This window comes from Salvelinus alpinus, chromosome 10 (genome assembly GCF_045679555.1).
Source record: "Salvelinus alpinus chromosome 10, SLU_Salpinus.1, whole genome shotgun sequence".
Classification (NCBI taxonomy): Eukaryota; Metazoa; Chordata; class Actinopteri; order Salmoniformes; family Salmonidae; genus Salvelinus; species Salvelinus alpinus.
Genome location: NC_092095.1, coordinates 5,410,531 through 5,438,030, shown reverse-complemented (window position 1 = coordinate 5,438,030; position 27,500 = coordinate 5,410,531). Strand labels below are relative to the sequence as shown.

The 27,500-nt window shown below is 47.7% G+C and overlaps 1 protein-coding gene across 1 annotated transcript in view; it reads left to right on the top strand.

Moving 5' to 3' along the window:
• The window catches only part of LOC139531468 (glycogenin-1-like), a 52,371-nt gene that overhangs the window by 210 nt on the left and 24,661 nt on the right, over positions 1 to 27,500 (top strand). Inside the window, exons 2-4 of the mRNA XM_071327941.1 lie at positions 5,141 to 5,276; positions 5,606 to 5,780; positions 6,682 to 6,844. Coding sequence (XP_071184042.1) covers positions 5,141 to 5,276; positions 5,606 to 5,780; positions 6,682 to 6,844 — 474 coding nt within the window. The remainder of the gene's footprint in view (positions 1 to 5,140; positions 5,277 to 5,605; positions 5,781 to 6,681; positions 6,845 to 27,500) is intronic.

The window sequence follows — 27,500 nt, the reverse complement described above, 5'->3', positions numbered from 1 at the left end:
AGTTTCGCTGTGGCAGCCACGGGCGAAACAAAGAAACTATTCATGATTGTTCGGACTGTCAGTCAGTGTGTTACTAAGTATCCCGACTACAACAATTGGTATGTAGGCCTACATGATTGGGGATGACGGGCACTTTGACAAACTTACAGCTTGGTTTGTTGTTTAATATCAAGGAAGTGCAATCGTTGACTCAAGAAAGTGGCAATACTGACATTTTAAAATGGAGTCTCTTTTCCACTTCCCATCAACGCATGTTTTCTAATACAATCTTATCAATTCACGTTTTGCGGATGTAATTGTGTGGATCACGGATGTAATTATCGGGTCATTTAGTTTTGCTGTTGACCATGCCGCGTTCAAAGCACACTGGGAACTCGAGAAAGAAGGAAAAACAACGATCTGATTTTGAACGGTGACCCCACTCTGAAGTCCAAGTCGTGAACTCTGGCCTCTTACTAGTTCCCACTTTCCAACCTAAAGATCTTAGGTCATGATTATTTATCCGAGTTCCCAGTTGTGTTGACAGCCACATCAGTCTCGTCTTAGTAGGAACACGTTCGCACGTAGGCTGCGCACTGTTCCTAGAGGACACTTCGCTGTGGACCACTAGAAGTGTAATTTATTCATTTAATTCGTGTTCCATGTTAAACTCAATGTCCTAACTTGGTGACTCTCTGAACTTAAAGTACCTACAGTGTTTTGTGATATTATATTCCGAAATGTAATGCACAGTGCCCCCTCCCCCCCCCCGCCAATATGACAGTTATAAATGTATCTGGCAAAATGTCAATAGTGAAACCCGATGTCCTGTCTGTCCTCATGATTTCCGAAAGTTGCAAGTCATCCCTTGGTCATCTGCCTTTCTAAGAGTGGCGGTGACATTAAATCTTCATCTGTACTGAACACAAATACGAACGCAAAAATGTCAAAGATTTTACTGAGTTAGTTCACATAAGGAAATCAGTCAATTGAAATGTGTTCATTAGGCCCCAATCTATGGATTTCACATGACTGCGAATACAGATATGCATTGGTACCAAATACTTAAATATATATATATATATGAATGGGCGTGGCTCAAATCAGTCGGTGTTTGGTGTGACCACAATTTGCCTCGTGCAGTATTGCCACGTCTCCTTCAGAGTTGATCAGGCTGTTGATTGTGGCCTGTGGAATGTTGTCCCACTCCTCAATGGCTGTGTGAAGTTGCTGGATATTGGCAGGAACTGGAACACGCTGTTGTACACGTCAATCCGGAGCATCCCGAACTTGCTCAATGGGGGACTTGTCTGAGTATGCAGGCCATTGAAGAACAGGGACATTTTCAGCTTCTAGGAATTGTGTGCAGATCCTTGAAACATCGGTGGCATTGTGTTGTGACAACTGCACATTTTAGTGACCTTTTATTGTCCCCAGCACAAGGTGCACCTGTGTAATGATCCTGCTGTTTAATCAGCTTCTAGATATGCCACACTTGTCAGGTGGATGGATTATCTTGACAAAGGAGAAATGCTCAGTAACAAGGATGTAAACAAATTTGTGGCCAAAATGTTTGAGAAGCATTTTGTTGATTTTAACAATTTCAGCTCATGAACAATTGGACCAACACACTGTGTTGCATCTTTATATTTTTGTTCAGTTTCTGTGGGTTGAAGCCTAAAGGCCAGCAGGATGTCTTTATGTAAACCATTCATAGAAGCTAACTTTAGTGCCTATTGACGATAATATCTTCTGGCCGGTGGCGTTTTTAAGTTCCCCCGACGCTCGTTATGAACATTAAAACGCATCACCTTACGTTTCCAAACCTTACCGAAAGAATCTTTCATATCAGCGAGAAATGGTTTTCTAAAAACAGGAAGTTGAACTACTAGGCACCTCTTCCAGGGTTGGGGTTCCCACACAGCCACGTCTCCGTGTTATATCGCTTGTTTAAGGACAACGGTAGACTGAGATCTGCATGTCCTGACGCCATGTCCTGACGCCATGTCCTGACGCCATGTCCTAACGCCATGTGCTAACACCTACCTGTGTGTGTATACGGAAGACAGACGCCACGTCATTGACAAATACTGTTGGCTGAAACCGTTGAAATCTGTTACAACAGGCTATATTTAGATTTAGTGGAATTATTTTGATGTGATTTGAAAGTAGGGTGCTTTGTTTTTTGTTTTTTTAGAATGATACCGCAATTAAGAATGGATTCATGTTTTAGATGGTGTTTTTTGGCTGCCAGAGCCAATTTCCCTCTAAACCGGACATGTCAGGACCTTGGACTATATAAGGAATAACGTTAGGCTCTTCTAGTCCATTACTGAATTAGTCTTTCTATAGCTGACGACTTGTATAGCAGGGGGCCATGTACAGTGTCATGTCGCTTATCAAATGGCATTTCTTCAAGTGTGAATTTAAATGTGGCGAATAACAGTGACTCAGTAGAACAGGCGTCTGACTACTTTTGATGGCCACGTTTTATTTGCTTATAATTTAATATCAGATATTTTCTTGGGAGCGAGGTAGAGTTGGAAAACATTACAATGACGTTTCTTCATCTAGCCGTCACTGTGCCTGGTTTGGGATCTGAAGACTGTTAAAGGTTTTGCATCCAATGGCTTCTTTTTACCGGCTGTTATCCAGTTGGCCCCCAAGCCCAACTCTAGTGACTACTGTACCCAGGGGATTGTTCAGGACCAACTCTAGTGACTACTGTACCCAGGGGATTGTTCAGGACCAACTCTAGTGACTACTGCACCCAGGGGATTGTTCAGGAACAACTCTAGTGACTACTGCACCCAGGGGATTGTTCAGGACCAACTCTAGTGACTATTGCACCCAGGGGATTGTTCAGGACCAACTCTAGTGACTACTGTACCCAGGGGATTGTTCAGGACCAACTCTAGTGACTACTGCACCCAGGGGATTGTTCAGGACCAACTCTAGTGACTACTGCACCCAGGGGATTGTTCAGGAACAACTCTAGTGACTACTGTACCCATGGGGATTGTTCAGGACCAACTCTAGTGACTACTGCACCCAGGGGATTGTTCAGGACCAACTCTAGTGACTACTGCACCCAGGGGATTGTTCAGGACCAACTTTAGTGACTACTGCACCCAGAGGATTGTTCAGGACCAACTCTAGTGACTACTGCACCCATGGGGATTGTTCAGGACCAACTCTAGTGACTACTGCACCCAGGGGATTGTTCAGGACCAACTCTAGTGACTACTGCACCCAGGGGATTGTTCAGGACCAGCTCTAGTGACTACTGCACCCAGGGGATTGTTCAGGACCAACTCTAGTGACTACTGTACCCAGGGGATTGTTCAGGACCAACTCTAGTGACTACTGCACCCAGGGGATTGTTCAGGACCAACTCTAGTGACTACTGTACCCAGGGGATTGTTCAGGACCAACTCTAGTGACTACTGTACCCCGGGGATTGTTCAGGACCAACTCTAGTGACTACTGCACCCAGGGGATTGTTCAGGACCAACTCTAGTGACTACTGTACCCAGGGGATTGTTCAGGACCAACTCTAGTGACTACTGCACCCAGGGGATTGTTCAGGACAGGTGTAGTGACTACTGTACCCAGGGGATTGTTCAGGACCAACTCTAGTGACTACTGCACCCCGGGGATTGTTCAGGACCAACTCTAGTGACTACTGCACCCAGGGGATTGTTCAGGACAGGTGTAGTGACTACTGTACCCAGGGGATTGTTCAGGACCAACTCTAGTGACTACTGCACCCAGGGGATTGTTCAGGACAGGTGTAGTGACTACTGTACCCAGGGGATTGTTCAGGACAGGTGTAGTGACTACTGTACCCAGGGGATTGTTCAGGACAGGTGTAGTGACTACTGCACCCAGGGGATTATTCAGGACAGGTGTAGTGACTACTGTACCCAGGGGATTGTTCAGGACCAACTCTAGTGACTACTGCACCCAGGGGATTGTTCAGGACAGGTGTAGTGACTACTGTACCCAGGGGATTGTTCAGGACCAACTCTAGTGACTACTGCACCCAGGGGATTGTTCAGGACCAACTCTAGTGACTACTGCACCCAGGGGATTGTTCAGGACAGGTGTAGTGACTACTGTACCCAGGGGATTGTTCAGGACCAACTCTAGTGACTACTGCACCCAGGGGATTGTTCAGGACCAACTCTAGTGACTACTGCACCCAGGGGATTGTTCAGGACAGGTGTAGTGACTACTGTACCCAGGGGATTGTTCAGGACCAACTCTAGTGACTACTGCACCCAGGGGATTGTTCAGGACCAACTCTAGTGACTACTGTACCCAGGGGATTGTTCAGGAACAACTCTAGTGACTACTGTACCCAGGGGATTGTTCAGGACAGGTGTAGTGACTACTGTTGATTTACTGGCTCGTCAAGGCTGCTGATATTAACTGCCAGGGTTTACATTTTGGCGTTATAATAACATGATTCTATTTTGTCCTTTGCCATCTTACAATCAGTCCATTGTTGAGACTTGAGTTTATGGGCAATTTATAGACTTTCCCGTTTGGCAAAGTTGACATGGAACCCTTGGCCATTCTGTGTGACGTGCTGGCATTGGTGACGTTGTTAAAACAACTGCTGCCACAGATCGTTGGACTCCCTCACTGACGTAATGTTACGGTCTTCATACATACGAACACTAAGGCCTTTGTTTTGACACCCCAGTTATGAGATGGATCATTGAGTCAGGCTTTACAAAGCAGTTTTTCTGGGGGGAAGGTTTGAGTAGAGTAGGGCATGTTTAGACAGCGCTGGTCCTGGAGTGCCTCAGGCACATAATGGTTTTGATTTAATCAACCTGGAAGACCAGGTGTGTTGACTTTAGTCAATCACTGAACTGATCAAACAGCTCCGTTGGTCAGGTGTGGTGCCTAGTTGGAACAACATCCTGCAGTACCCGCGGCACAGGAACAGGGTTGTCTACCCCTGCTCTAGGGTCCTGCAGCACTCCAGGAACAGGGTTGTCTACCCCTGCTCTACCCGCGGCACAGGAACAGGGTTGTCTACCTGTGGAGTTGGTAATAGCAATGAAGTCAATTTAACTCTGATGGATTCACACCGTTTTAACTTAACATAATGTCCAGGTTTTTATTAATAAGTTATGTCCCCACCCAGACCAGGCTTTTGTGACGTTGGCGACCAATGACAACTATGCCAGAGGAGCCATGGTCCTGGGCAAGTCCCTGAGGAACCACAAGACAACCAGGAAGCTGGTGGTGATGATCGGATCCCACGTCTCTGACCCCTGCAAGTAAGAACCTTTTTCACTTCCCAGTGACGACTGTTATGATGTCCTAGAGTGACGCTGGAGCATTACGATGCCCTCAGCTGGTTAGTGTAACCTATGACCTTCTAACGTTGCTGTCGAAGATCTGATCCTAGACCTGTTGGAGATGATGTTCTGGGGCTTGATCAAACATGCTCTTCATCTCCCACACGCAGAATTGTTGGCATGATATGCCGTCTCGCCAACATATTCTAATCCAGGGTTTCCCAAACTGTCCTGCGCCGCCTTCTCTCTCTCCTTCCCGCCCTCCTCCTCTCGCTCCTCGCTCCTTCTCTTCTTCCTACCACCACCAGAGGAGTTCTTCACAAGATCTTTGACGAGGTCCTGTTGGTGGATGTGTTGGACAGCGGAGACTCCGCTCACCTGGCCCTGATGAAGAGACCTGACCTGGGAGTCACCTTCACCAAGCTACGCTGCTGGACCCTTACACACTATTCCAAATGTGTCTTCATGGACGCAGACACACTGGTGAGATGCACACAATACTCCGACCTTCATGGACGCAGACACACTGGTGAGATGCACACAATACTCTGACCGTCATGGATGCAGACACACTGGTGAGACACACACAATACTCTGACCTTCATGGACGCAGACACACTGGTGAGACACACACAATACTCTGACCGTCATGGACGCAGAGACACTGGTGAGACACACACAATACTCTGACCGTCATGGACACAGACACACTGGTGAGACACACACAATACTCTGACCTTCATGGATGCAGACACACTGGTGAGACACACACAATACTCTGACCTTCATGGACGCAGACACACTGGTGAGACACACACAATACTCTGACCGTCATGGACGCAGAGACACTGGTGAGACACACACAATACTCTGACCTTCATGGACGCAGACACACTGGTGAGACACACACAATACTCTGACCTTCATGGACACAGACACACTGGTGAGACACACACAATACTCTGACCTTCATGGACGCAGACACACTGGTGAGACACACACAATACTCCGACCTTCATGGACACAGACACACTGGTGAGACACACACAATACTCTGACCTTCATAGATGCAGACACACTGGTGAGACACACAATACTCTGACCGTCATGGACGCAGACACACTGGTGAGACACACACAATACTCTGACCTTCATGGATGTAGACACACTGGTGAGACACACACAATACTCTGACCTTCATGGATGTAGACACACTGGTGAGATGCACACAATACTCTGACCGTCATGGATGCAGACACACTGGTGAGACACACACAATACTCTGACCTTCATGGATGTAGACACACTGGTGAGACACAGTTGGTGTTGATTTGTACACCCTCCTCCTGGTACGGTATAGTTCACCTGTATGTGTTTGTTGCAGGTGGTACAGAACATAGATGAGTTGTTTGACAGAGAGGAGCTGTCTGCGGCCCCGGACCCCGGCTGGCCAGACTGTTTCAACTCCGGCGTGTTCGTGTTCCGGCCTTCCGACGAGACGTACAGCAAACTGCTCCAGTACTGCACAGAACACGGCAGCTTTGATGGTACGTGTCAGAGCTTTTTGTGATTTCCTTTCATTTGAGAATGTTATGTCTGTGATCAAAGATACATTTCCTTCACCCTCATACTGGAAACAAAATGGATGTCAGAGACAGAATTTCCTGGAAAACCAAATTGGTGGTCTATTTACTCAAGTGGCCATGTGGCACCTGTACTCTGGCCAACCGCTGGCACATGGTGTTTCCTTTTACTGGTCAAACGGCAGCCGTCGTCGATCATCATGTCACCAAAATCAGACCCTTGATATTTATTGGAAAGGAGCATCAAGCTCACCGTGACTTTTCACCCCCTGTGAAGTTCATCAGAACTTATTTATGTTTCCATGGTCTGCTGGTAGGTCTTGGAGCATATCGGAGTAGTGTTTCCATGGTCTGCTGGTAGGTCTTGGAGCATATCGGAGTAGTGTTTCCATGGTCTGCTGGTAGGTCTTGCAGCATATCGGAGTAGTGTTTCCATGGTCTGCTGGTAGGTCTTGGAGCATATCGGAGTAGTGTTTCCATGGTCTGCTGGTAGGTCTTGCAGCATATCGGAGTAGTGTTTCCATGGTCTGCTGGTAGGTCTTGCAGCATATCGGAGTAGTGTTTCCATGGTCTGCTGGTAGGTCTTGCAGCATATCGGAGTAGTGTTTCCATGGTCTGCTGGTAGGTCTTGCAGCATATCGGAGTAGTGTTTCCATGGTCTGCTGGTAGGTCTTGCAGCATATCGGAGTAGTGTTTCCATGGTCTGCTGGTAGGTCTTGCAGCATATCGGAGTAGTGTTTCCATGGTCTGCTGGTAGGTCTTGCAGCATATCGGAGTAGTGTTTCCATGGTCTGCTGGTAGGTCTTGCAGCATATCGGAGTAGTGTTTCCATGGTCTGCTGGTAGGTCTTGCAGCATATCGGAGTAGTGTTTCCATGGTCTGCTGGTAGGTCTTGCAGCATATCGGAGTAGTGTTTCCATGGTCTGCTGGTAGGTCTTGCAGCATATCGGAGTAGTGTTTCCATGGTCTGCTGGTAGGTCTTGCAGCATATCGGAGTAGTGTTTCCATGGTCTGCTGGTAGGTCTTGCAGCATATCGGAGTAGTGTTTCCATGGTCTGCTGGTAGGTCTTGCAGCATATCGGAGTAGTGTTTCCATGGTCTGCTGGTAGGTCTTGCAGCATATCGGAGTAGTGTTTCCATGGTCTGCTGGTAGGTCTTGCAGCATATCGGAGTAGTGTTTCCATGGTCTGCTGGTAGGTCTTGCAGCATATCGGAGTAGTGTTTCCATGGTCTGCTGGTAGGTCTTGCAGCATATCGGAGTAGTGTTTCCATGGTCTGCTGGTAGGTCTTGCAGCATATCGGAGTAGTGTTTCCATGGTCTGCTGGTAGGTCTTGCAGCATATCGGAGTAGTGTTTCCATGGTCTGCTGGTAGGTCTTACAGCATATCGGAGTAGTGTTTCCATGGTCTGCTGGTAGGTCTTGCAGCATATCGGAGTAGTGTTTCCATGGTCTGCTGGTAGGTCTTGCAGCATATCGGAGTAGTGTTTCCATGGTCTGCTGGTAGGTCTTGCAGCATATCGGAGTAGTGTTTCCATGGTCTGCTGGTATTAAATGTGCTGCTTTTCCAACTATGTAGAGGCAATATGTGCAGCATTCCAAATATCTGTGGTATTTCCTATTGGGTCGTGGCTGGCCTCTAGCAGTCTGCTGTTCTGTAGGTTGGATGCTAGCAGTCTGCCGTTCTGTAGGTTGGCCTCTAGCTGTCTGTTGTTCTGTAGGTTGGATGCTAGCAGTCTGCCGTTCTGTAGGTTGGATGCTAGCAGTCTGCTGTTCTGTAGGTTGGATGCTAGCAGTCTGCCGTTCTGTAGGTTGGATGCTAGCAGTCTGCCGTTCTGTAGGTTGGATGCTAGCAGTCTGCCGTTCTGTAGGTTGGATGCTAGCAGTCTGCCGTTCTGTAGGTTGGATGCTACCAGTCTGCCGTTCTGTAGGTTGGATGCTAGCAGTCTGCCGTTCTGTAGGTTGGATGCTAGCAGTCTGCTGTTCTGTAGGTTGGATGCTAGCAGTCTGCCGTTCTGTAGGTTGGATGCTAGCAGTCTGCCGTTCTGTAGGTTGGATGCTAGCAGTCTGCTGTTCTGTAGGTTGGATGCTAGCAGTCTGCTGTTCTGTAGGTTGGATGCTAGCAGTCTGCTGTTCTGTAGGTTGGATGCTAGCAGTCTGCCGTTCTGTAGGTTGGATGCTAGCAGTCTGCTGTTCTGTAGGTTGGATGCTAGCAGTCTGCTGTTCTGTAGGTTGGATGCTAGCAGTCTGCTGTTCTGTAGGTTGGATGCTAGCAGTCTGCTGTTCTGTAGGTTGGATGCTAGCAGTCTGCTGTTCTGTAGGTTGGATGCTAGCAGTCTGCCGTTCTGTAGGTTGGATGCTAGCAGTCTGCTGTTCTGTAGGTTGGATGCTAGCAGTCTGCTGTTCTGTAGGTTGGATGCTAGCAGTCTGCTGTTCTGTAGGTTGGATGCTAGCAGTCTGCCGTTCTGTAGGTTGGATGCTAGCAGTCTGCCGTTCTGTAGGTTGGATGCTAGCAGTCTGCCGTTCTGTAGGTTGGATGCTAGCAGTCTGCTGTTCTGTAGGTTGGATGCTAGCAGTCTGCTGTTCTGTAGGTTGGATGCTAGCAGTCTGCTGTTCTGTAGGTTGGATGCTAGCAGTCTGCCGTTCTGTAGGTTGGATGCTAGCAGTCTGCCGTTCTGTAGGTTGGATGCTAGCAGTCTGCTGTTCTGTAGGTTGGATGCTAGCAGTCTGCCGTTCTGTAGGTTGGATGCTAGCAGTCTGCCGTTCTGTAGGTTGGATGCTAGCAGTCTGCTGTTCTGTAGGTTGGATGCTAGCAGTCTGCTGTTCTGTAGGTTGGATGCTAGCAGTCTGCTGTTCTGTAGGTTGGATGCTAGCAGTCTGCCGTTCTGTAGGTTGGATGCTAGCAGTCTGCTGTTCTGTAGGTTGGATGCTAGCAGTCTGCTGTTCTGTAGGTTGGATGCTAGCAGTCTGCTGTTCTGTAGGTTGGATGCTAGCAGTCTGCTGTTCTGTAGGTTGGATGCTAGCAGTCTGCTGTTCTGTAGGTTGGATGCTAGCAGTCTGCCGTTCTGTAGGTTGGATGCTAGCAGTCTGCTGTTCTGTAGGTTGGATGCTAGCAGTCTGCTGTTCTGTAGGTTGGATGCTAGCAGTCTGCTGTTCTGTAGGTTGGATGCTAGCAGTCTGCCGTTCTGTAGGTTGGATGCTAGCAGTCTGCCGTTCTGTAGGTTGGATGCTAGCAGTCTGCCGTTCTGTAGGTTGGATGCTAGCAGTCTGCTGTTCTGTAGGTTGGATGCTACCAGTCTGCTGTTCTGTAGGTTGGATGCTAGCAGTCTGCTGTTCTGTAGGTTGGATGCTAGCAGTCTGCCGTTCTGTAGGTTGGATGCTAGCAGTCTGCCGTTCTGTAGGTTGGATGCTAGCAGTCTGCCGTTCTGTAGGTTGGATGCTAGCAGTCTGCCGTTCTGTAGGTTGGATGCTAGCAGTCTGCCGTTCTGTAGGTTGGATGCTAGCAGTCTGCCGTTCTGTAGGTTGGATGCTAGCAGTCTGCCGTTCTGTAGGTTGGATGCTAGCAGTCTGCTGTTCTGTAGGTTGGATGCTAGCAGTCTGCCGTTCTGTAGGTTGGATGCTACCAGTCTGCCGTTCTGTAGGTTGGATGCTAGCAGTCTGCCGTTCTGTAGGTTGGATGCTAGCAGTCTGCTGTTCTGTAGGTTGGATGCTAGCAGTCTGCTGTTCTGTAGGTTGGATGCTAGCAGTCTGCTGTTGTGTAGGTTGGATGCTAGCAGTCTGCCGTTCTGTAGGTTGGATGCTAGCAGTCTGCTGTTCTGTAGGTTGGATGCTAGCAGTCTGCCGTTCTGTAGGTTGGATGCTAGCAGTCTGCTGTTCTGTAGGTTGGATGCTAGCAGTCTGCTGTTCTGTAGGTTGGATGCTAGCAGTCTGCTGTTGTGTAGGTTGGATGCTAGCAGTCTGCAGTCCATTTCTAGTGTTCGCGGTTGAAACATTTTTAAATAGCTCAATCTACATACGTCAAACGGGTCTTTATCAACACAGGGTCCTGTCACGACACCGCCTCTCTCTAACCCTGGGAGTTATTCTGAGGTGTTTTACGGGCTACGGGAGGGAGGGGTGGGGGTGACTTTTCCTCTAAGTAAGGTCTTTATCAAGCTTAAAGTCTGAACACAGGGTCCTGTCACGACACCGCCTCTCTCTAACCCTGGGAGTTATTCTGAGGGGCTCTACAGGGCGGGGATGAATTTGAGCCGGGCACTGGCTGACATTAACCCTGCACATCCCGTGAGACCCCTGGTGAATAGTAACCTCTGTCTTGGCTACAGCCCCAGGCTGAAATGCTACCCCTGTTCTGTACAGGCCACTACTTATGTCCAGGCCCATTTTAAGACTCATCCCTACTACTCCTGTAAATGGCTGCTATGCACGTACGTCAGTAGTCGGCTTGCCTAAACATCACTGTTACCATGGAGATCCGTCTGAAAGAAGTCTCTGTGAACGGTCTCTACAGGGCAGAATGTCGAGTACAATTTATAATGACACTTTACTGGTTGCTGTTCTGATGGAGATGGGATCCACAGGAAAGTGGTGACCTTCTGTGGCGCAGGTAGGCTGTTGATTGAAAATCCAATCTGACTCATTGCAAGTGATGCACTCTGACTCCCGAGTGGCGCAGCGGTCTAAGGCACTGCATCTCAGTGCAAGAGGCATCATTACAGACCCTGGTTCGATTCCAGGCTGTATCACAACCAGCCGTTGTTGGAAGTCCCATAGGGCCCAGGCCGTCATTATAAATAAGAATTTGTTCTTAACTGACTTGCCTAGCTAAATAAAAAATTTAACAAATTGCCAAATGTAGTCGACCGATGCAGGTTTCCTTGCAATCAGCTGGAAGTTTTTGCCGTTCAGTTAGGCTCGGCCATAACGTGGAAGTGTTTGCCGTTAGGCTCGGCTCGGCCTTAACGTGGAAGTGTTTGCCGTTAGGCTCGGCCATAACGTGGAAGTGTTTGCCGTTAGGCTCGGCCATAACGTGGAAGTGTTTGCCGTTAGGCTCGGCCATAACGTGGAAGTGTTTGCCGTTAGGCTCGGCCATAACGTGGAAGTGTTTGCCGTTCGGTTAGGCCCGGCCATAACGTGGAAGTGTTTGCCGTTCGGTTAGGCCCGGCCATAACGTGGAAGTGTTTGCCGTTAGGCCCGGCCATAACGTGGAAGTGTTTGCCGTTCGGTTAGGCCCGGCCATAACGTGGAAGTGTTTGCCGTTCGGTTAGGCCCGGCCATAACGTGGAAGTGTTTACCGTTCGGTTAGGCTCGGCCATAACGTGGAAGTGTTTACCGTTCGGTTAGGCCCGGCCATAACGTGGAAGTGTTTGCCGTTCGGTTAGGTCCGGCCATAACGTGGAAGTGTTTGCCGTTCGGTTAGGCTCGGCCATAACGTGGAAGTGTTTGCCGTTAGGCCCGGCCATAACGTGGAAGTGTTTACCGTTCGGTTAGGCCCGGCCATAACGTGGAAGTGTTTACCGTTCGGTTAGGCCCGGCCATAACGTGGAAGTGTTTGCCGTTAGGCCCGGCCATAACGTGGAAGTGTTTACCGTTCGGTTAGGCTCGACCATAACGTGGAAGTGTTTACCGTTCGGTTAGGCCCGGCCATAACGTGGAAGTGTTTGCCGTTAGGCCCGGCCATAACGTGGAAGTGTTTGCCGTTAGGCCCGGCCATAACGTGGAAGTGTTTACCGTTCGGTTAGGCCCGGCCATAACGTGGAAGTGTTTACCGTTCGGTTAGGCCATAACGTGGAAGTGTTTGCCGTTAGGCCCGGCCATAACGTGGAAGTGTTTGCCGTTAGGCCCGGCCATAACGTGGAAGTGTTTACCGTTCGGTTAGGCCCGGCCATAACGTGGAAGTGTTTACCGTTCGGTTAGGCCCGGCCATAACGTGGAAGTGTTTGCCGTTAGGCCATAACGTGGAAGTGTTTGCCGTTAGGCCCGGCCATAACGTGGAAGTGTTTACCGTTCGGTTAGGCCCGGCCATAACGTGGAAGTGTTTACCGTTCGATTAGGCTCGGCCATAACGTGGAAGTGTTTGCCGTTAGGCTCGGCCATAACGTGGAAGTGTTTGCCGTTCGGTTAGGCTCGGCCATAACGTGGAAGTGTTTACCGTTCGGTTAGGCCCGGCCATAACGTGGAAGTGTTTGCCGTTAGGCCCGGCCATAACGTGGAAGTGTTTACCGTTCGGTTAGGCCATAACGTGGAAGTGTTTACCGTTCGGTTAGGCCCGGCCATAACGTGGAAGTGTTTACCGTTCGGTTAGGCCCGGCCATAACGTGGAAGTGTTTGCCGTTAGGCCCGGCCATAACGTGGAAGTGTTTACCGTTCGGTTAGGCCCGGCCATAACGTGGAAGTGTTTGCCGTTAGGCCCGGCCATAACGTGGAAGTGTTTGCCGTTAGGCCCGGCCATAACGTGGAAGTGTTTACCGTTCGGTTAGGCCCGGCCATAACGTGGAAGTGTTTACCGTTCGGTTAGGCCATAACGTGGAAGTGTTTGCCGTTAGGCCCGGCCATAACGTGGAAGTGTTTGCCGTTAGGCCCGGCCATAACGTGGAAGTGTTTGCCGTTAGGCCCGGCCATAACGTGGAAGTGTTTACCGTTCGGTTAGGCCCGGCCATAACGTGGAAGTGTTTGCCGTTAGGCCCGGCCATAACGTGGAAGTGTTTGCCGTTAGGCCATAACGTGGAAGTGTTTCCCGTTAGGCCCGGCCATAACGTGGAAGTGTTTACCGTTCGGTTAGGCCCGGCCATAACGTGGAAGTGTTTACCGTTCGATTAGGCTCGGCCATAACGTGGAAGTGTTTACCGTTAGGCTCGGCCATAACGTGGAAGTGTTTGCCGTTCGGTTAGGCTCGGCCATAACGTGGAAGTGTTTACCGTTCGGTTAGGCCCGGCCATAACGTGGAAGTGTTTGCCGTTAGGCCCGGCCATAACGTGGAAGTGTTTACCGTTCGGTTAGGCCATAACGTGGAAGTGTTTACCGTTCGGTTAGGCCCGGCCATAACGTGGAAGTGTTTACCGTTCGGTTAGGCCCGGCCATAACGTGGAAGCGTTTACCGTTCGGTTAGGCCATAACGTGGAAGTGTTTGCCGTTAGGCTCGGCCATAACGTGGAAGTGTTTGTCGTTCGGTTAGGCTCGGCCATAACGTGGAAGTGTTTGCCGTTCGGTTAGGCCCGGCCATAACGTGGAAGTGTTTGTCACGTGCGAATTGAAAATAAGAGCCAGAAATCCAAACTGTATACAGACCAGCATACCGACGGTGGGGTTGACTACACTAGTCGTGGATCTTTTCTCTCCTTCCTGCAGAAGGACCAACCACACGGACAGCCGGTAATCTATCATTCTATTCAGCTTTCTGGTTTGTAACGGTTGTGAGAACTTTCCAAACGCCTCCCCCTTTGTTTTGACACTGCTGCTACTCGCTGTTTATTATCTATGCATAGTCACTCCACAAATGACCTCGACTAACCTGTATCCCCGCACATTGACTCGGTACCGATACACTCCCTGTATATAGTCTTGTTATTGTCATTTTCTTGTTACAATTGTTTTTAACTTTAGTTTATTTAGTAAATATTTCTGGAACTACATTGTTGGTTAAGGGCTTGTAAGTAAGCATTTCATGGTAAGGTCTACTACACCTGTTGTAGTCAGCGTGGTTGACAAATTCTACCTGAAGTCAAATTCAATGTGGGTCTTCAGGCAACCTGTTGGCAGGCCATTATATAAATGGAGCCGGCATCCTAGCAGTCTCTCTCTCTCTCTCTCTAATGGCACTTCAGAGCGTTCAGAGAACATCATGGTGAATTCAGCAGGTTTAGATTGAGAACAATGCCCAATTTCATGAAAGACCTTGTTTTTACAGTGTTTTATAAGCATAGAGACCCAGTTTGGGAAGTCACTTCGTTAGAATGGAGCTAAATTACACTATTTGAGGGAGGGCAGACTTGAAAGCAGTTCTGGTTTGTACTGATCAGTCGTCAGGGGACACGTAGTAATTGTACCAAACCTGTTGGTACTAACGTGTCCTCATCCACAATAGGAAGACTTAAACTGGATATTTTAACGCATGTTTGAATATGCTACAGTTTTAACTTTGGAAAAATAGACTTTTGGGCCTATTGCAAACAAAAACACACTGCTTCCTGTATGTACTCTGCAATAACACATTAATAATCCCTTTTAAACAGGAACATATTGCCGTTAGTCTGACTAGCTCAGTGAAGCTAGCAGCTGTCCACCCTCATCAGAACAATGAATCCGTGAAGCAGCTCTCTCTAATATGGCTAAAATATTCCATCTATGGTTCGGGACACCAATTAGTTTGCTTAATAGTGCCACGTGCTTTCAAGAGCGGACTCATTCTGGCGGACTGAAGTGACTGTTGGCAGGAATCTAGTGTCTCTGTCTGGGCTGGTATCACACAGGAGAATCTAGTGTCTCTGTCTGGGCTGGTATCACACAGGAGAATCTAGTGTCTGGGCTGGTATCACACAGGAGAATCTAGTGTCTGGGCTGGTATCACACAGGAGAATCTAGTGTGTCTGGGCTGGTATCACACAGGAGAATCTAGTGTGTCTGGGCTGGTATCACACAGGAGAATCTAGTGTCTGTCTGGGCTGGAATCACACAGGAGAATCTAGTGTCTGGGCTGGTATCACACAGGAGAATCTAGTGTCTGGGCTGGTATCACACAGCAGAATCTAGTGTGTCTGTCTGGGCTGGTATCACACAGCAGAATCTAGTGTGTCTGTCTGGGCTGGTATCACACAGCAGAATCTAGTGTGTCTGTCTGGGCTGGTATCACACAGCAGAATCTAGTGTGTCTGTCTGGGCTGGTATCACACAGCAGAATCTAGTGTCTGGGCTGGTATCACACAGGAGAATCTAGTGTCTGTCTGGGCTGGTATCACACAGGAGAATCTAGTGTGTCTGGGCTGGTATCACACAGGAGAATCTAGTGTCTGTCTGGGCTGGTATCACACAGGAGAATCTAGTGTCTGTCTGGGCTGGTATCACACAGCAGAATCTAGTGTGTCTGTCTGGGCTGGTATCACACAGCAGAATCTAGTGTGTCTGTCTGGGCTGGTATCACACAGCAGAATCTAGTGTCTGTCTGGGCTGGTATCACACAGCATAATCTAGTGTCTGTCTGGGCTGGTATCACACAGGAGAATCTAGTGTCTGTCTGGGCTGGTATCACACAGGAGAATCTAGTGTCTGGGCTGGTATCACACAGGAGAATCTAGTGTCTGTCTGGGCTGGTATCACACAGGAGAATCTAGTGTCTGTCTGGGCTGGTATCACACAGGAGAATCTAGTGTGTCTGGGCTGGTATCACACAGGAGAATCTAGTGTGTCTGGGCTGGTATCACACAGCAGAATCTAGTGTTTGTCTGGGCTGGTATCACACAGCAGAATCTAGTGTCTGTCTGGGCTGGTATCACACAGGAGAATCTAGTGTCTGTCTGGGCTGGTATCACACAGGAGAATCTAGTGTCTGGGCTGGTATCACACAGGAGAATCTAGTGTCTGTCTGGGCTGGTATCACACAGGAGAATCTAGTGTGTCTGGGCTGGTATCACACAGCAGAATCTAGTGTCTGTCTGGGCTGGAGAAACCTGGACCTCTGAAAAAACCAACTACCCATTTTAATTTTTATGTCTACCAAGAATGCCGTCTCTTCGTACTGCCCTACCAGGCAAAAAGGCAGTAACGAACTCATTTGGTCTTAAATGAGTTAATGTAATGTCGGCTCCATTAAATACATGCTGAATCGTGTGAACAAGTATCTTGCCTCTGTTGTGTTCAGGAGAACATGGGGGTCATGTTAGCAGTAACCGCATAAAGTTACTGTGAAACCGAGGTCAATAAAAGGCATTTCTCTCAGTTTCACACTATGAGCAGTTACTACCTTTTTGCTTGGTAGGGCAGCATAGACTACAGCCCACTATAGACTACAAACTACAGCCCACTATAGACTATAGACTACAGCCCACTGTGAGCAGTTACTACCTTTTTGCTTGGTAGGGCAGCATAGACCACACTAGCTGTGTGGGAGGAGCCTGGTGCGTCATTATCAAATGTCAGGCTATCTTGTTACTTATCTTGTTATTTGAAGCTGTGTGTGTGTCAGACTCTCGCTCCTCAGACTGTTTTCTAAACCCCCTGGATTCCCTGTGCTCTTGAATGCCACATGAATGGCCTAGCGATATGCTAGCAGGTTGTGGGGGATGCTAATTGGCTAACGCTGCAGTATTTTTAGCCAGCGACGGTCTTTTTTCATGTTGCACTGTAGCTGTGACTTGCAGTTCCTCTGAAAACAACATGATTTACTCATGCTTACATAGTCAAGTCCATCATTATGCCTCATTTTTAAACTGACTATAGCGCTGGCTAACCAACAGAACCACCTATATCTGAGTGATGAAATGGTTCAGGAGAGATGACAGACTCTTCCAGTCATGGGCCGGGGCGCCTCTATTCAATTTCCTCTTTGTACTGCACGCCGTCCAGGTCTGATCTTGGACTTCCCTGAGGCTAACCCGAACCCTATCTGTAGACCTGTGGTTCAGGTATACTGGGGAAGTGCTACATCCCTGCTGAGCCCTGTTCATCCCCTCTAAATGAAACGGGGCCCGTGTTAACTCCATATTAACTCTATGGATGCGCTCTGCTAGAGGAAAGCCTCAAGGGGAGTATCTAGGGCTGGGGGGGAATAGTGGGCTGGGGGGGGCTGGGGGGGGGCAATAGGGGGCTGGGGGGGGGAATAGGGGGCTGGGGGGGGCATAGTGGGCTGGGGGGGCATAGGGGGCTGGGGGGGGGGGGAAATAGGGGGCTGGGGGGCAATAGTGGGCTGGGTGGCAATAGTGGGCTGGGGGGGGAAATAGGGGGATGGGGGGCTGGGGGGCAATAGTGGGCTTGGGGGGGGGGCAATAGTGGGCTGGGGGCAATAGTGGGCTGGGGGCAATAGTGGGCTGGGGGGCAATAGGGGGCTGGGGGGGAAATAGGGGGCTGGGGGGGGGGGGCAATAGTGGGCTGGGGGGGGGCAATAGTGGGCTGGGGGGGGAAATAGTGGGCTGGGGGGGGAAATAGGGGGCTGGGGGCAATAGTGGGCTGGGGGGCTGGGGGGGCATAGGGGGCTGGGGGGGGAAATAGGGGGCTGGGGGGAAATGGGGGGGCTGGGGGGCAATAGGGGGCTGGGGGGGAAGGGGGGGGCAATAGTGGGCTGGGGGGAAATGGGGGGAGAATAGGGGGAAATGGGGGGGCTGCGGGGAAATTGGGGGGGGAAATGGAGGCCTGGGAGAGCGCTGTGCTGTAGAACACGTAGCCTACATAAAGATCCTCTTGTTCCTGTTCTGTACCATGTACAATAAATGGACTAGCCACATGTTACAGGTCCATCTCCTAGTGCACAATGAATACATTCAGTCCTTGTGTCGTGGTTCGACTGGTGGACTGGGACACCTCCAAATGTAGATTTTTCCACTGTGTGTGTTTGTGTGTGTGTGTGTGTGTGTGTGTGTGTGTGTGTGTGTGGAGCCTCTTCTGAGAAAAGGTTGCTCAGCTGTTGGTGTGCTGTTTTTAAAGGACTCATGTCGTGGTGTGACTTGGTGGACTGTAGGGCTTAGTCAAATCACATTGTGCTTGTCACATACACGTGTTTAGCAGATGTTACTGTGGGTGTAGAGAAATGCTTGTGCTTCTCCAACAGTGCAGTAATATCTAACAATTCACACAATATAAAGGAATGGAATTAAGAATATAAAAATACTTGGATGAGCAGCATAGATTAAGAAATATAGAATACAGTATATCCATATGAGATGAGTAATGCAAGATGTGTAAGCATTATTAAAATGACTAGTGATTTCAAGTCTGTATGTAGGCAGCCACCTCTGAGTAAGTGATGGCTGTTTAACAGTCTGATGGCCTTGAGATGGAAGCTGTTTTTCAGTCTCTCGGTCCCTGCTTTGATGCACCTGTACTGACCTCGCCTTCTGGAGGATAGCGGGGTGAACAGGCAGTAGCTCGGGTGGTTGTTGTACTTCCTGTGACATCAGGTGCAGTTGCCGTACCAGGCTGTGATGCAGCCCGACAGGATGCTCTCAATTGTGCATCTGTAAAAGTTCTGGGTGAGGGGGTTCTGGGTGACGAGCCAAATTTCTTCAGCCTCCTCAGGTTGAAGAGGCGCTGCTGCGCCTTCTTCACCACGCTGTCTATGTGGGTGGACCAATTCAGTTTGTCTGTGATGTGTACGCCGAGGAACTTAAAACTTTCCACCTTCTCCACTACTGTCCCGTCGATGTGGATAGGGGGGTGCTCCCTCTGCTGTTTCCTGAAGTCCACGATCATCTCCTTTGTTATGTTGACGTTGAGTGTGAGGTTGTTTTCCTGACACCACACTCCGAGGGCCCTCACCTCCTCCCTGTAGGCCGTCTCGTCATTGTTGGTAATCAAGCTTACTACTGTTGTCGTCTGCAAACTTGATGATTGAGTTGGAGGTGTGCTTGGCCACTCAGTGAACAGGGAGTACAGGAAGGGGCTGAGAACGCACCCTTGTGGGGCCCCAGTGTTGAGGATCAGTGGGGTGGAGATGTTGTTTCCTACCTTCACCACCTGGGGGCGGCCCGTCAAAGTCCAGGACCCAGTTGCACAGGGCGGCGTTGAGACCCAGGGTCTCCAGCTTAATGCTGAGCTTATTGATAAGCTTGGAGGGTACTATGGTGTTGAATTCAGAGCTATAGTCAATGAACAGCATTCTTACATAGGTATTCCTCTTGTCCAGATGAGACAATGCAGTGTGATGGCGAATACATCGTCTGTGGATCTATTGGGGCGGTAAGCAAATTGAAGTGGGTCTAGGGTGACAGGTAAGGTGGAGGTGATATGATCCTTGACAAGTCTCTCAAAGCACTTCATGATGACAGAAGTGAGTGCTACAGGGCAATAGTCATTTAGTCCATTTACCTTTGCCTTCTTGAGAACAGGAACAATGGTGGCCATCTTGAAGCAAGTGGAGGACAGCAGACTGGGATAGGGAGAGATTGAATATGTCCGTAAACACTCCAGCCAGCAGAACAGACCATGGGAGGGACACAGTACTACATAGAGCCATGACTACATGGAACTCTATTCCACATCAGGTAACTGACGCAAGCAGTACCTCATCTTCACAAGGTCCTTTGCTGTTGTTCTGGGATTGATTTGCACTTTTCGCACACCACAGTACATTCATCTCTAGGAGACAGAACGCGTCTCCTTCCTGAGCAGTATGACGGCTGCGTGGTCCCATGGTGTTTATACTTGCCTACTATTGTTTGTACAGATGAACGTGGTACCTTCAAGCAAAGAGGCACTGAGTTTGTGGGTAGGCCTTGAAATACATCCACAGGTACACCTCCAATTGACTCAAATTATGTCAATTAGCCTATCAGAAGCTTCTAAAGCCATGACATCATTTTCTGGAATTTTCCAAGCTGTTTAAAGACACAGTCAACTTAGTGTATGTACATTTCTGACCCACTGGAATTGTGATACAGTGAATTATAAGTGAAATAATCTGTCTGTAAACAATCGTTGAATAAATTACCTGTGTCATGCAAAAAGTAGATATCCTAACCGACTTGCCAAAACTATAGTTTAACAATACATTTGTGGATTGGTTGAAAACGAGTTTTAATGACTCCAACCTAAGTGGATGTAAACTTCCGACTTCAACTGTAAATACGAATGCTCTGAGGATGCGGCTAGGGATGCCATCTGGGCTGGCAGCCTTGTGAGGGTTAACACGCTTAAATGGCCACGGAGAAGAGCCCACAGTCCGTGTCTGTGGCACTGTATTATCCTCAAAGCGGTGACTGTTCTTGTCCGGAAGCAAGACGTCTGTTTCCGTGACGTGGCTGGTTTTCTGTAATCCGTGATTGTCTGTAGAACCTGCCCCACACGTCTTGTCTGAGCCGTTGAATTGTGACTCCACTTTGTCTCTCTACTGACGTTTTGCCTGTTTGATTGCCTTATTGAGGGATAACTACTCTATTTGTATTCATCCATATTCCCAGTCACCCTGCCTTGGTTAAATGCGATGGTTCGCACTTTGTTTTGCATTAATGCTTCCATCTATGTGCGGCTTCCGGTTAGGATAAGTTTTAATAGTACAACATCTCCTATACACTTCCTGATAGTAGATAATAGAAGTATCAGTTTATTTAACGGAGGCTACCCGGAACATATCCCAGTCCGCGTGATCAAAACAATTACGAAGCATGGATTTCTGATTGGTCAGACCAGCATTGAATAGTCCTTAGCACGGGTACTTCCTGTTTGAGTTTCTGCCTAATAGGAAGGGAGGAGCAGAATGGAGTCATGATCAGATTTGCCAATGGGAGGGTGGGGGAGGGCCTTGTTGGCGTAGCAGTGGTGTAGCAGAGTGTTTCAGCAGCGCGAGTGTTTCAGCAGTGGTCGAGTGTTAGTCAATGTTTTGACAGAAGTTTGGTAATGTTTTTCTCAAATTTACTTTAAAATCCCCAGCTACAATAATTGCGGCCTCAGGATATATGGTTTCCAGATTGCATAAAGTCCAGTGAAGTTCTTTTGAGGGCCGTCGTGGTATCGGCTTGAGGGGGCATATACACGGCCGTGACGATAACCGAAGAATATCTTGGGAGATAATACGGTCGGCATTTGCTTGTGAGGAATTCTAGGTCGGGTTAACGAAAGGGCTTGAGTTCCTGTATGTTTCACTGAAACCCCCACCCTTCTTCCCGGGAGATATTTATTCCTGTCTGCGCGATGAACTGAGGCCAACTGGCTGAACGGACTCAGAGCGTATATCCCGAGAGAGCCACGTTTCCATGAAACATCGGGGCGGCAGGTAGCCTAGTAGTTAGAGTGTTGGGCCGAGAGGTTGCTGGATCTCGAATCTGGTAAAAATCTGTCATCCTGCCCCTGAACAATGCAGTTAACCTCTCTGGGATATGTGGGACGCTAGCACCTTGTTCAGCGCATGGCCAACATCCAGTGAAACATGCAGAGCGCCAAATTCAAATAAATTACTATTAAAAATTTAACTTTCATGAAATCACACATGCAATACACCAAATTAAAGCTACACTTGTTGTGAATCCAGCCAACGTGTCAGATTTCAAAAAGGTTTTACGACAAAAGCACACCAAACAATTGTTAGGTCAGTACATAGCCACAGAAAAACACAGCCATTTTTCCAGCCAAAGAGAGGAGTCACAAAAAGCAGAAATAGAGATAAAATTAATCACTAACCTTTGATGATCTTCATCAGATGACACTCATAGGACTTAATGTTACACAATACATGTTTTTTGTTCGGTAAAGTTCATATTTATATCCAAAAATCTGTTTACATTGGCGCGTTATGTTCAGTAATGTTTTGCTTCCAAAACTTCCGGGGATTTTGCAGAGAGCCACATCAATTTACAGAAATACTCATTATAAATGTTGATGAAAATACATGTGTTATGCATGACACTTTAGATAAACTTCTCCTTAAAGCAACCGCTGTGTCAGATAAAAAAAAAAAAAGCTTTACTGAAAAAGCACACCATGCAATAATCTGAGTACAGAGCTCAGAGCCCAAACAAGCCATACAGATATCCGCCATGTTGTGGAGTCAACAAAGTCAGAAATAGCATTATAAATATTCACTTACCTTTTGATGATCTTCATCAGAATGCACTCCCAGGAATCCCAGTTCCACAATAAATTTGTTTGATAAAGACCATCGTTTATGTCCAAACATCTCCTTTTGTTCGTGTGTTTAGTACACAATCCAAACTGACGATGCGCGGGCAGGTCCAGGCGAAAGTTCAGACAGTCATAATACAGTCCGTAGAAACATGTCAAACTAAGTATAGAATCAGTCTTTAGGATTTTTTAATCATAAATCTTCAATAATGTTCCAACCGGAGAATTCCTTTGTCTTCAGAAATGCTATGGAACGCAAGATACCTCTCATGTGAATGTGCGTGGCCAGGTCATGGCACTCTGCCAGACCTCTGACTCAATCCCCTCTCATTCCCCCCTCCTTTATAGTAGAAGCATCAAACAAGGTTCTATAGACTGTTGACATCTAGTGGAAGCCCTGGGAAGTGCAACATGACCCCATTTCCACTATCTTGGATAGGCAAAGAGTTGAAACACTACAAACCTCAGATTTCCCACTTCCTGGTTGGATTTTTTCTCAGGTTTTTGCCTGCCATATGAGTTCTGTTATACTCAGACATCATTCAAACAGTTTTAGAAACTTCAGAGTATTTTCTATCCAAATCTACTAATTATATGCATATTCTAGCTTTTAGGACTGAGTAGCAGGCAGTTTTCTCTGGGCACCTTTTTATCCAAGCTACTCAATACTGACCCCCCCCCTGTCCCAAAGAAGTTAACCCACTGTTCCTAGGCCGTCATTGAAAATAAGAATTTGTTCTTAACTGACTTAAATAAAGGAAAATAAAAACAGTATGTTACAATTCCTAATGTTTCTCTGGAAGGAGATCCTCGTCCTGAGCTCGTCAACTTCATTATCCAGAGACTGAACATTAGCGAGTAATATACTCGAAGTGGTGGGTGGTGTGCGCGCCTCCGGAGTGGGGCGTTTTAAGAAAATACTAATAAATTAAGATAAGAATAACAAATAATTAAAGAACAGCAGTAAATTACAATAGCGGGGTTATATACAGGGGGTACCAGTACAGAGTCAATGTGGAGGCTATATACAGGGTATTATACAGGGGGTACCGGTACAGAGCGGTCATCTCTACTGATATCAGGGCAAACCATGCAATAGACCGCCAAAGCAGAACTTTTGCATTACACCGCCATCCCCAGGTGTGGCATATCAAGGAGCTGATTAAACAGCATCATTACACATGTGCACCTTGTGCTGGGGACAATAAAACAATAACACATCCGGCATCTGCATCATCTGAGACCAGACAGCTGAGGAAACCGAGGAGTATTTCTGTCATAAAGCCCTTTTGTGTGGAAAAACTCATTCTGATTGACCCACCCATGGCTGCCCACTGCCCAGTCATGTGACATCCATAGATTAGGGCCTAATTCATTTAGTTCAATTGACGGATTTCCTTATGAACTGTAACTCAGTAAAATCGTTAATTTTTATGTTTTTGTTCAGTCCATATGGGTAATACTACTATAGAAGCCTAGAGAGAACTGCTTCGACACCTTCCAGGACCATCTAGCTACCAGATCCCCCCCCCCCCCCCCATGACAGGGAGTTACCAGACGAATGCAGGGGTCTCTCTGGAGGCTGTACTCCATGTTCTGTATGTGATCTTTTCCACGCTACATGCTGGTATGACCAGCCACATTGCCCAGACCTAGAAATACCATCTCTGGATGGTGACTGCATGTACAGCTAATGCATAGTGACTTAATCCTATAGTGACAACTCCTTTTCCTATTTATATCTCTGGATGGTGCAACGCAGCCGCATGCTTCAGCTGGCGCCTAGCCGAACCCAACGAGATCGCATGCTTAGTGTCTGGATGCATTTCCTGCTGGGATAGTAGTTACAGTTGAGGTTTCAGGCTGTGACTCGTGCTAATCTGTCGGTGGGGTTTAAATCCCACCGGACTCTAGTCATCCTTCCTCCTGCCGCCTCCTTGCCTTCCGCATGGCCATGGCCGTCTCTTAAAGGTACAGTCTCTGGTACTTACGGCTAGTCGATAGCCAGTAATGTATAGTGGTCACCGGCCAGGTCTTGGAGGGAGATCTACGCAAAGTAGCTGATGGTGTCTTTAAATGAAATGGACAGATCTACAAGAGCTACTGTTTTGGGACGTAAACAAATGCAAGGCTGTGCTGTTTGGAGAGTGCAGAGTGCTGTGTTTACTGAAAGACAACCCCATCAATATCCAGACAGCAGTCAGTACGTGTACACACAGGGCACTTTTTAGTCTGTCTATTCAGTACAGTGCATTCGGAAAGTATTTAGACCCCTTGACTTTATCCACATTTTGTTACGTTACAGCCTTATTCCAAAATGTATTACATTTTTTTAAAATGTATCTTTAATCTCAACACTATCCTGTAATGACAAAGCGACAACAGCTATTTAGAAATTTTTGCTATTTTTAGACCCTTTGCTATGAGAATTGATATTGAGCGCATCCTGTTTCCATTGATCATCCTTGAGATGTTTCTACAACTTGATTGGAGTCCACCTGTGGTAAATTCAATTGATTGGACATGATTTGGAAAGGCACACATCTGTCTATATAAGGTCCCACAGTTGACAGTGTGCAAGTTGGAGCAAAAATCAAGCCATGAGGTTGAAGGAATTGTCCATAGAGGTACGAGACAAGATTGTGTCGAGGCACAGATCTGGGGAAGGGTACCATAAACTTTTTGCAACATTAAAGGTCTGCAAGAACAGTGGCCTCCGTCTTTCTTAAATGGAAGACGTTTGGAACCACCAAGACTCTTCCTAGAGCTCGCCGCCCGGCCAAACTTAGCAGTCGGGGGGAGAAGGGCCTTGGTCAGGGAGGCGACCAAGAACCCGATGGTCAGTCTGACAGAACTCTAGAGTTCCTCTGTGGAGATGGGAGAATCTTCCAGAAGGACAACCATCTCTGCAGCACTCCACCAATAGGGCCTTCATGGTAATAGCCAGGCGGAAGACACTCCTCAGTGAAAGGTACATGACAGCCTGCTTGGAGTTTGGCAAGAAGGATTCTGACCATGAGAAACAAGATTCTCTGGTCTGATGAAACCAAGCTTCAACTCTTTGTCCTGAATGCCAAGTGTGTCGTCTGGAGGAAACCTGGTATCATCCCTACGGTGAAGCATGGCGATGTTGGTGGCAGCATGCTGTGGGGATGTTTTTCAGCGGCAGGGACTGGGAGACTAGTCAGGATTGAGGGAAAGATGAACTAAGCAAAGTGCAGCGATCCAGAGCACTCAGGACCTCAGACTGGGGCGAAGGTTCACCTTCCAACAGGACAAAGACCCTAAGCACACAGCCAAGACAACGCAGGAGTGGCTTCGGGACAAGTGTCTGAATGTCCTTGAGTGGCCCGGACATGATCCCGAGCCAACGCCTCTGGAGAGACCTGAAAATAGCTGTGCAGCGACGCTCCCCAGCCAACCTGATAGAGCTTGAGAGAATCTGCCGAGAAGAACGGGAGAAACTCCCCAAATACAGGTGTGCCAAGCTTGTAGCGTCATGCCCAAGAAGACTCGAGGCTCGATTGCTGCCAAAGGTGTTTCAACAGAAAGTACGGAGTAATGGGTATGACTACTTATGTAATTGTGACATTTGTTTTTTTATTTATACTTTTGCAAAAATTTCTAAACATGTTTTTGGTTTGTCATTATGGGGTACTGTGTCTAGATTGAGACAAATACAATTTAATACATTTTAGAATTAGGCTGTAATGTAACAAAGTGGAAAAAGTCGAGGGGTCTGAATACTTTCCGAATGTCCTCTATGTAGACATTGGGGGCAGTTTTGTGATTGTGAACATCCTGTTTTATCCTGTCAGGACGGAGCAGTCTGCTGACGAGAGACTTGTTCACATTGTTGGCAGTTTCAAACCGATCTCTAATCTGTTTTTCCTGCAGTCTGAACAGCCAAAAAGCACATGGAATCTGATGTTTCAAGCCACACTTTAAACCACCTTCGTAGGTGATTCCTGGCCATGCGACTTGTCTGAACGGTCAAATCTGATTTTATTTGCCCTCAAGTGGTTTTTAGACTTTATTTGCCATATCTTCTTGCTTGCTAGCTACTCTGACAGTTTGAGAAGAACATGTGGTAGCTAATTGACTTGTTAATTGTTTACAAATTATTGCATGTGCTAAACAGCTGCCTAGCTAACCAGCTAACTGACGTGGCTAGCCAGCTAACTGACGTGGCTAGCCAAAAAGGACCAATTTTGAAAATTGGATCATTTTATCCTTTGAGGCTTTGTGTTCTTCCACTATGACATTGAAATGTCCATGGTGGACTTTGTCACCTTAGTTACATACTTTCTGAATGATAGGTGGTGGTGCTCCAATCAGCCTACAGCACTGTGCACACATCTGGCGTTACTATGACAACTAGCGTAGCCTTGTCAGCACCACACCTGGTGTTACTATGACAACACGTCCGATTTGGTCACTTTTTTTTTGTCTTGTTTGGACAGTCAGTATTCCAAAACGGATTTTGGAAAAGCAAACTGATTTAGTGCATCAAGGTCTGCAGTGTGATCTAGGTTTTAGAGGTTGTTGGCAGAAAGCCTCGTGGTTTTAGGAGTTATGGGTTTATGTCTGGGTGTTGGATAGACGGCTGAATGAGACTGACAGCCAGCTGAACCATACGTCATGCACCTGTTACATCTACAGCAGTTAGGCTGTAGTGCGCCATCCCTTTTTTGAAGTAGATCTATTCAGACAACCATAAATCATTATCTTTCCGCTCGTTAGATTACATTTTTATTAATTTAGCAGACACTACAGAGCGACTTAGCGTCCATTTTAAAGGTAGCTAGGTGAGACAACCAGATGTCATTCATAGGAAGTGCATTTTCCCTGACGGTAGCTATC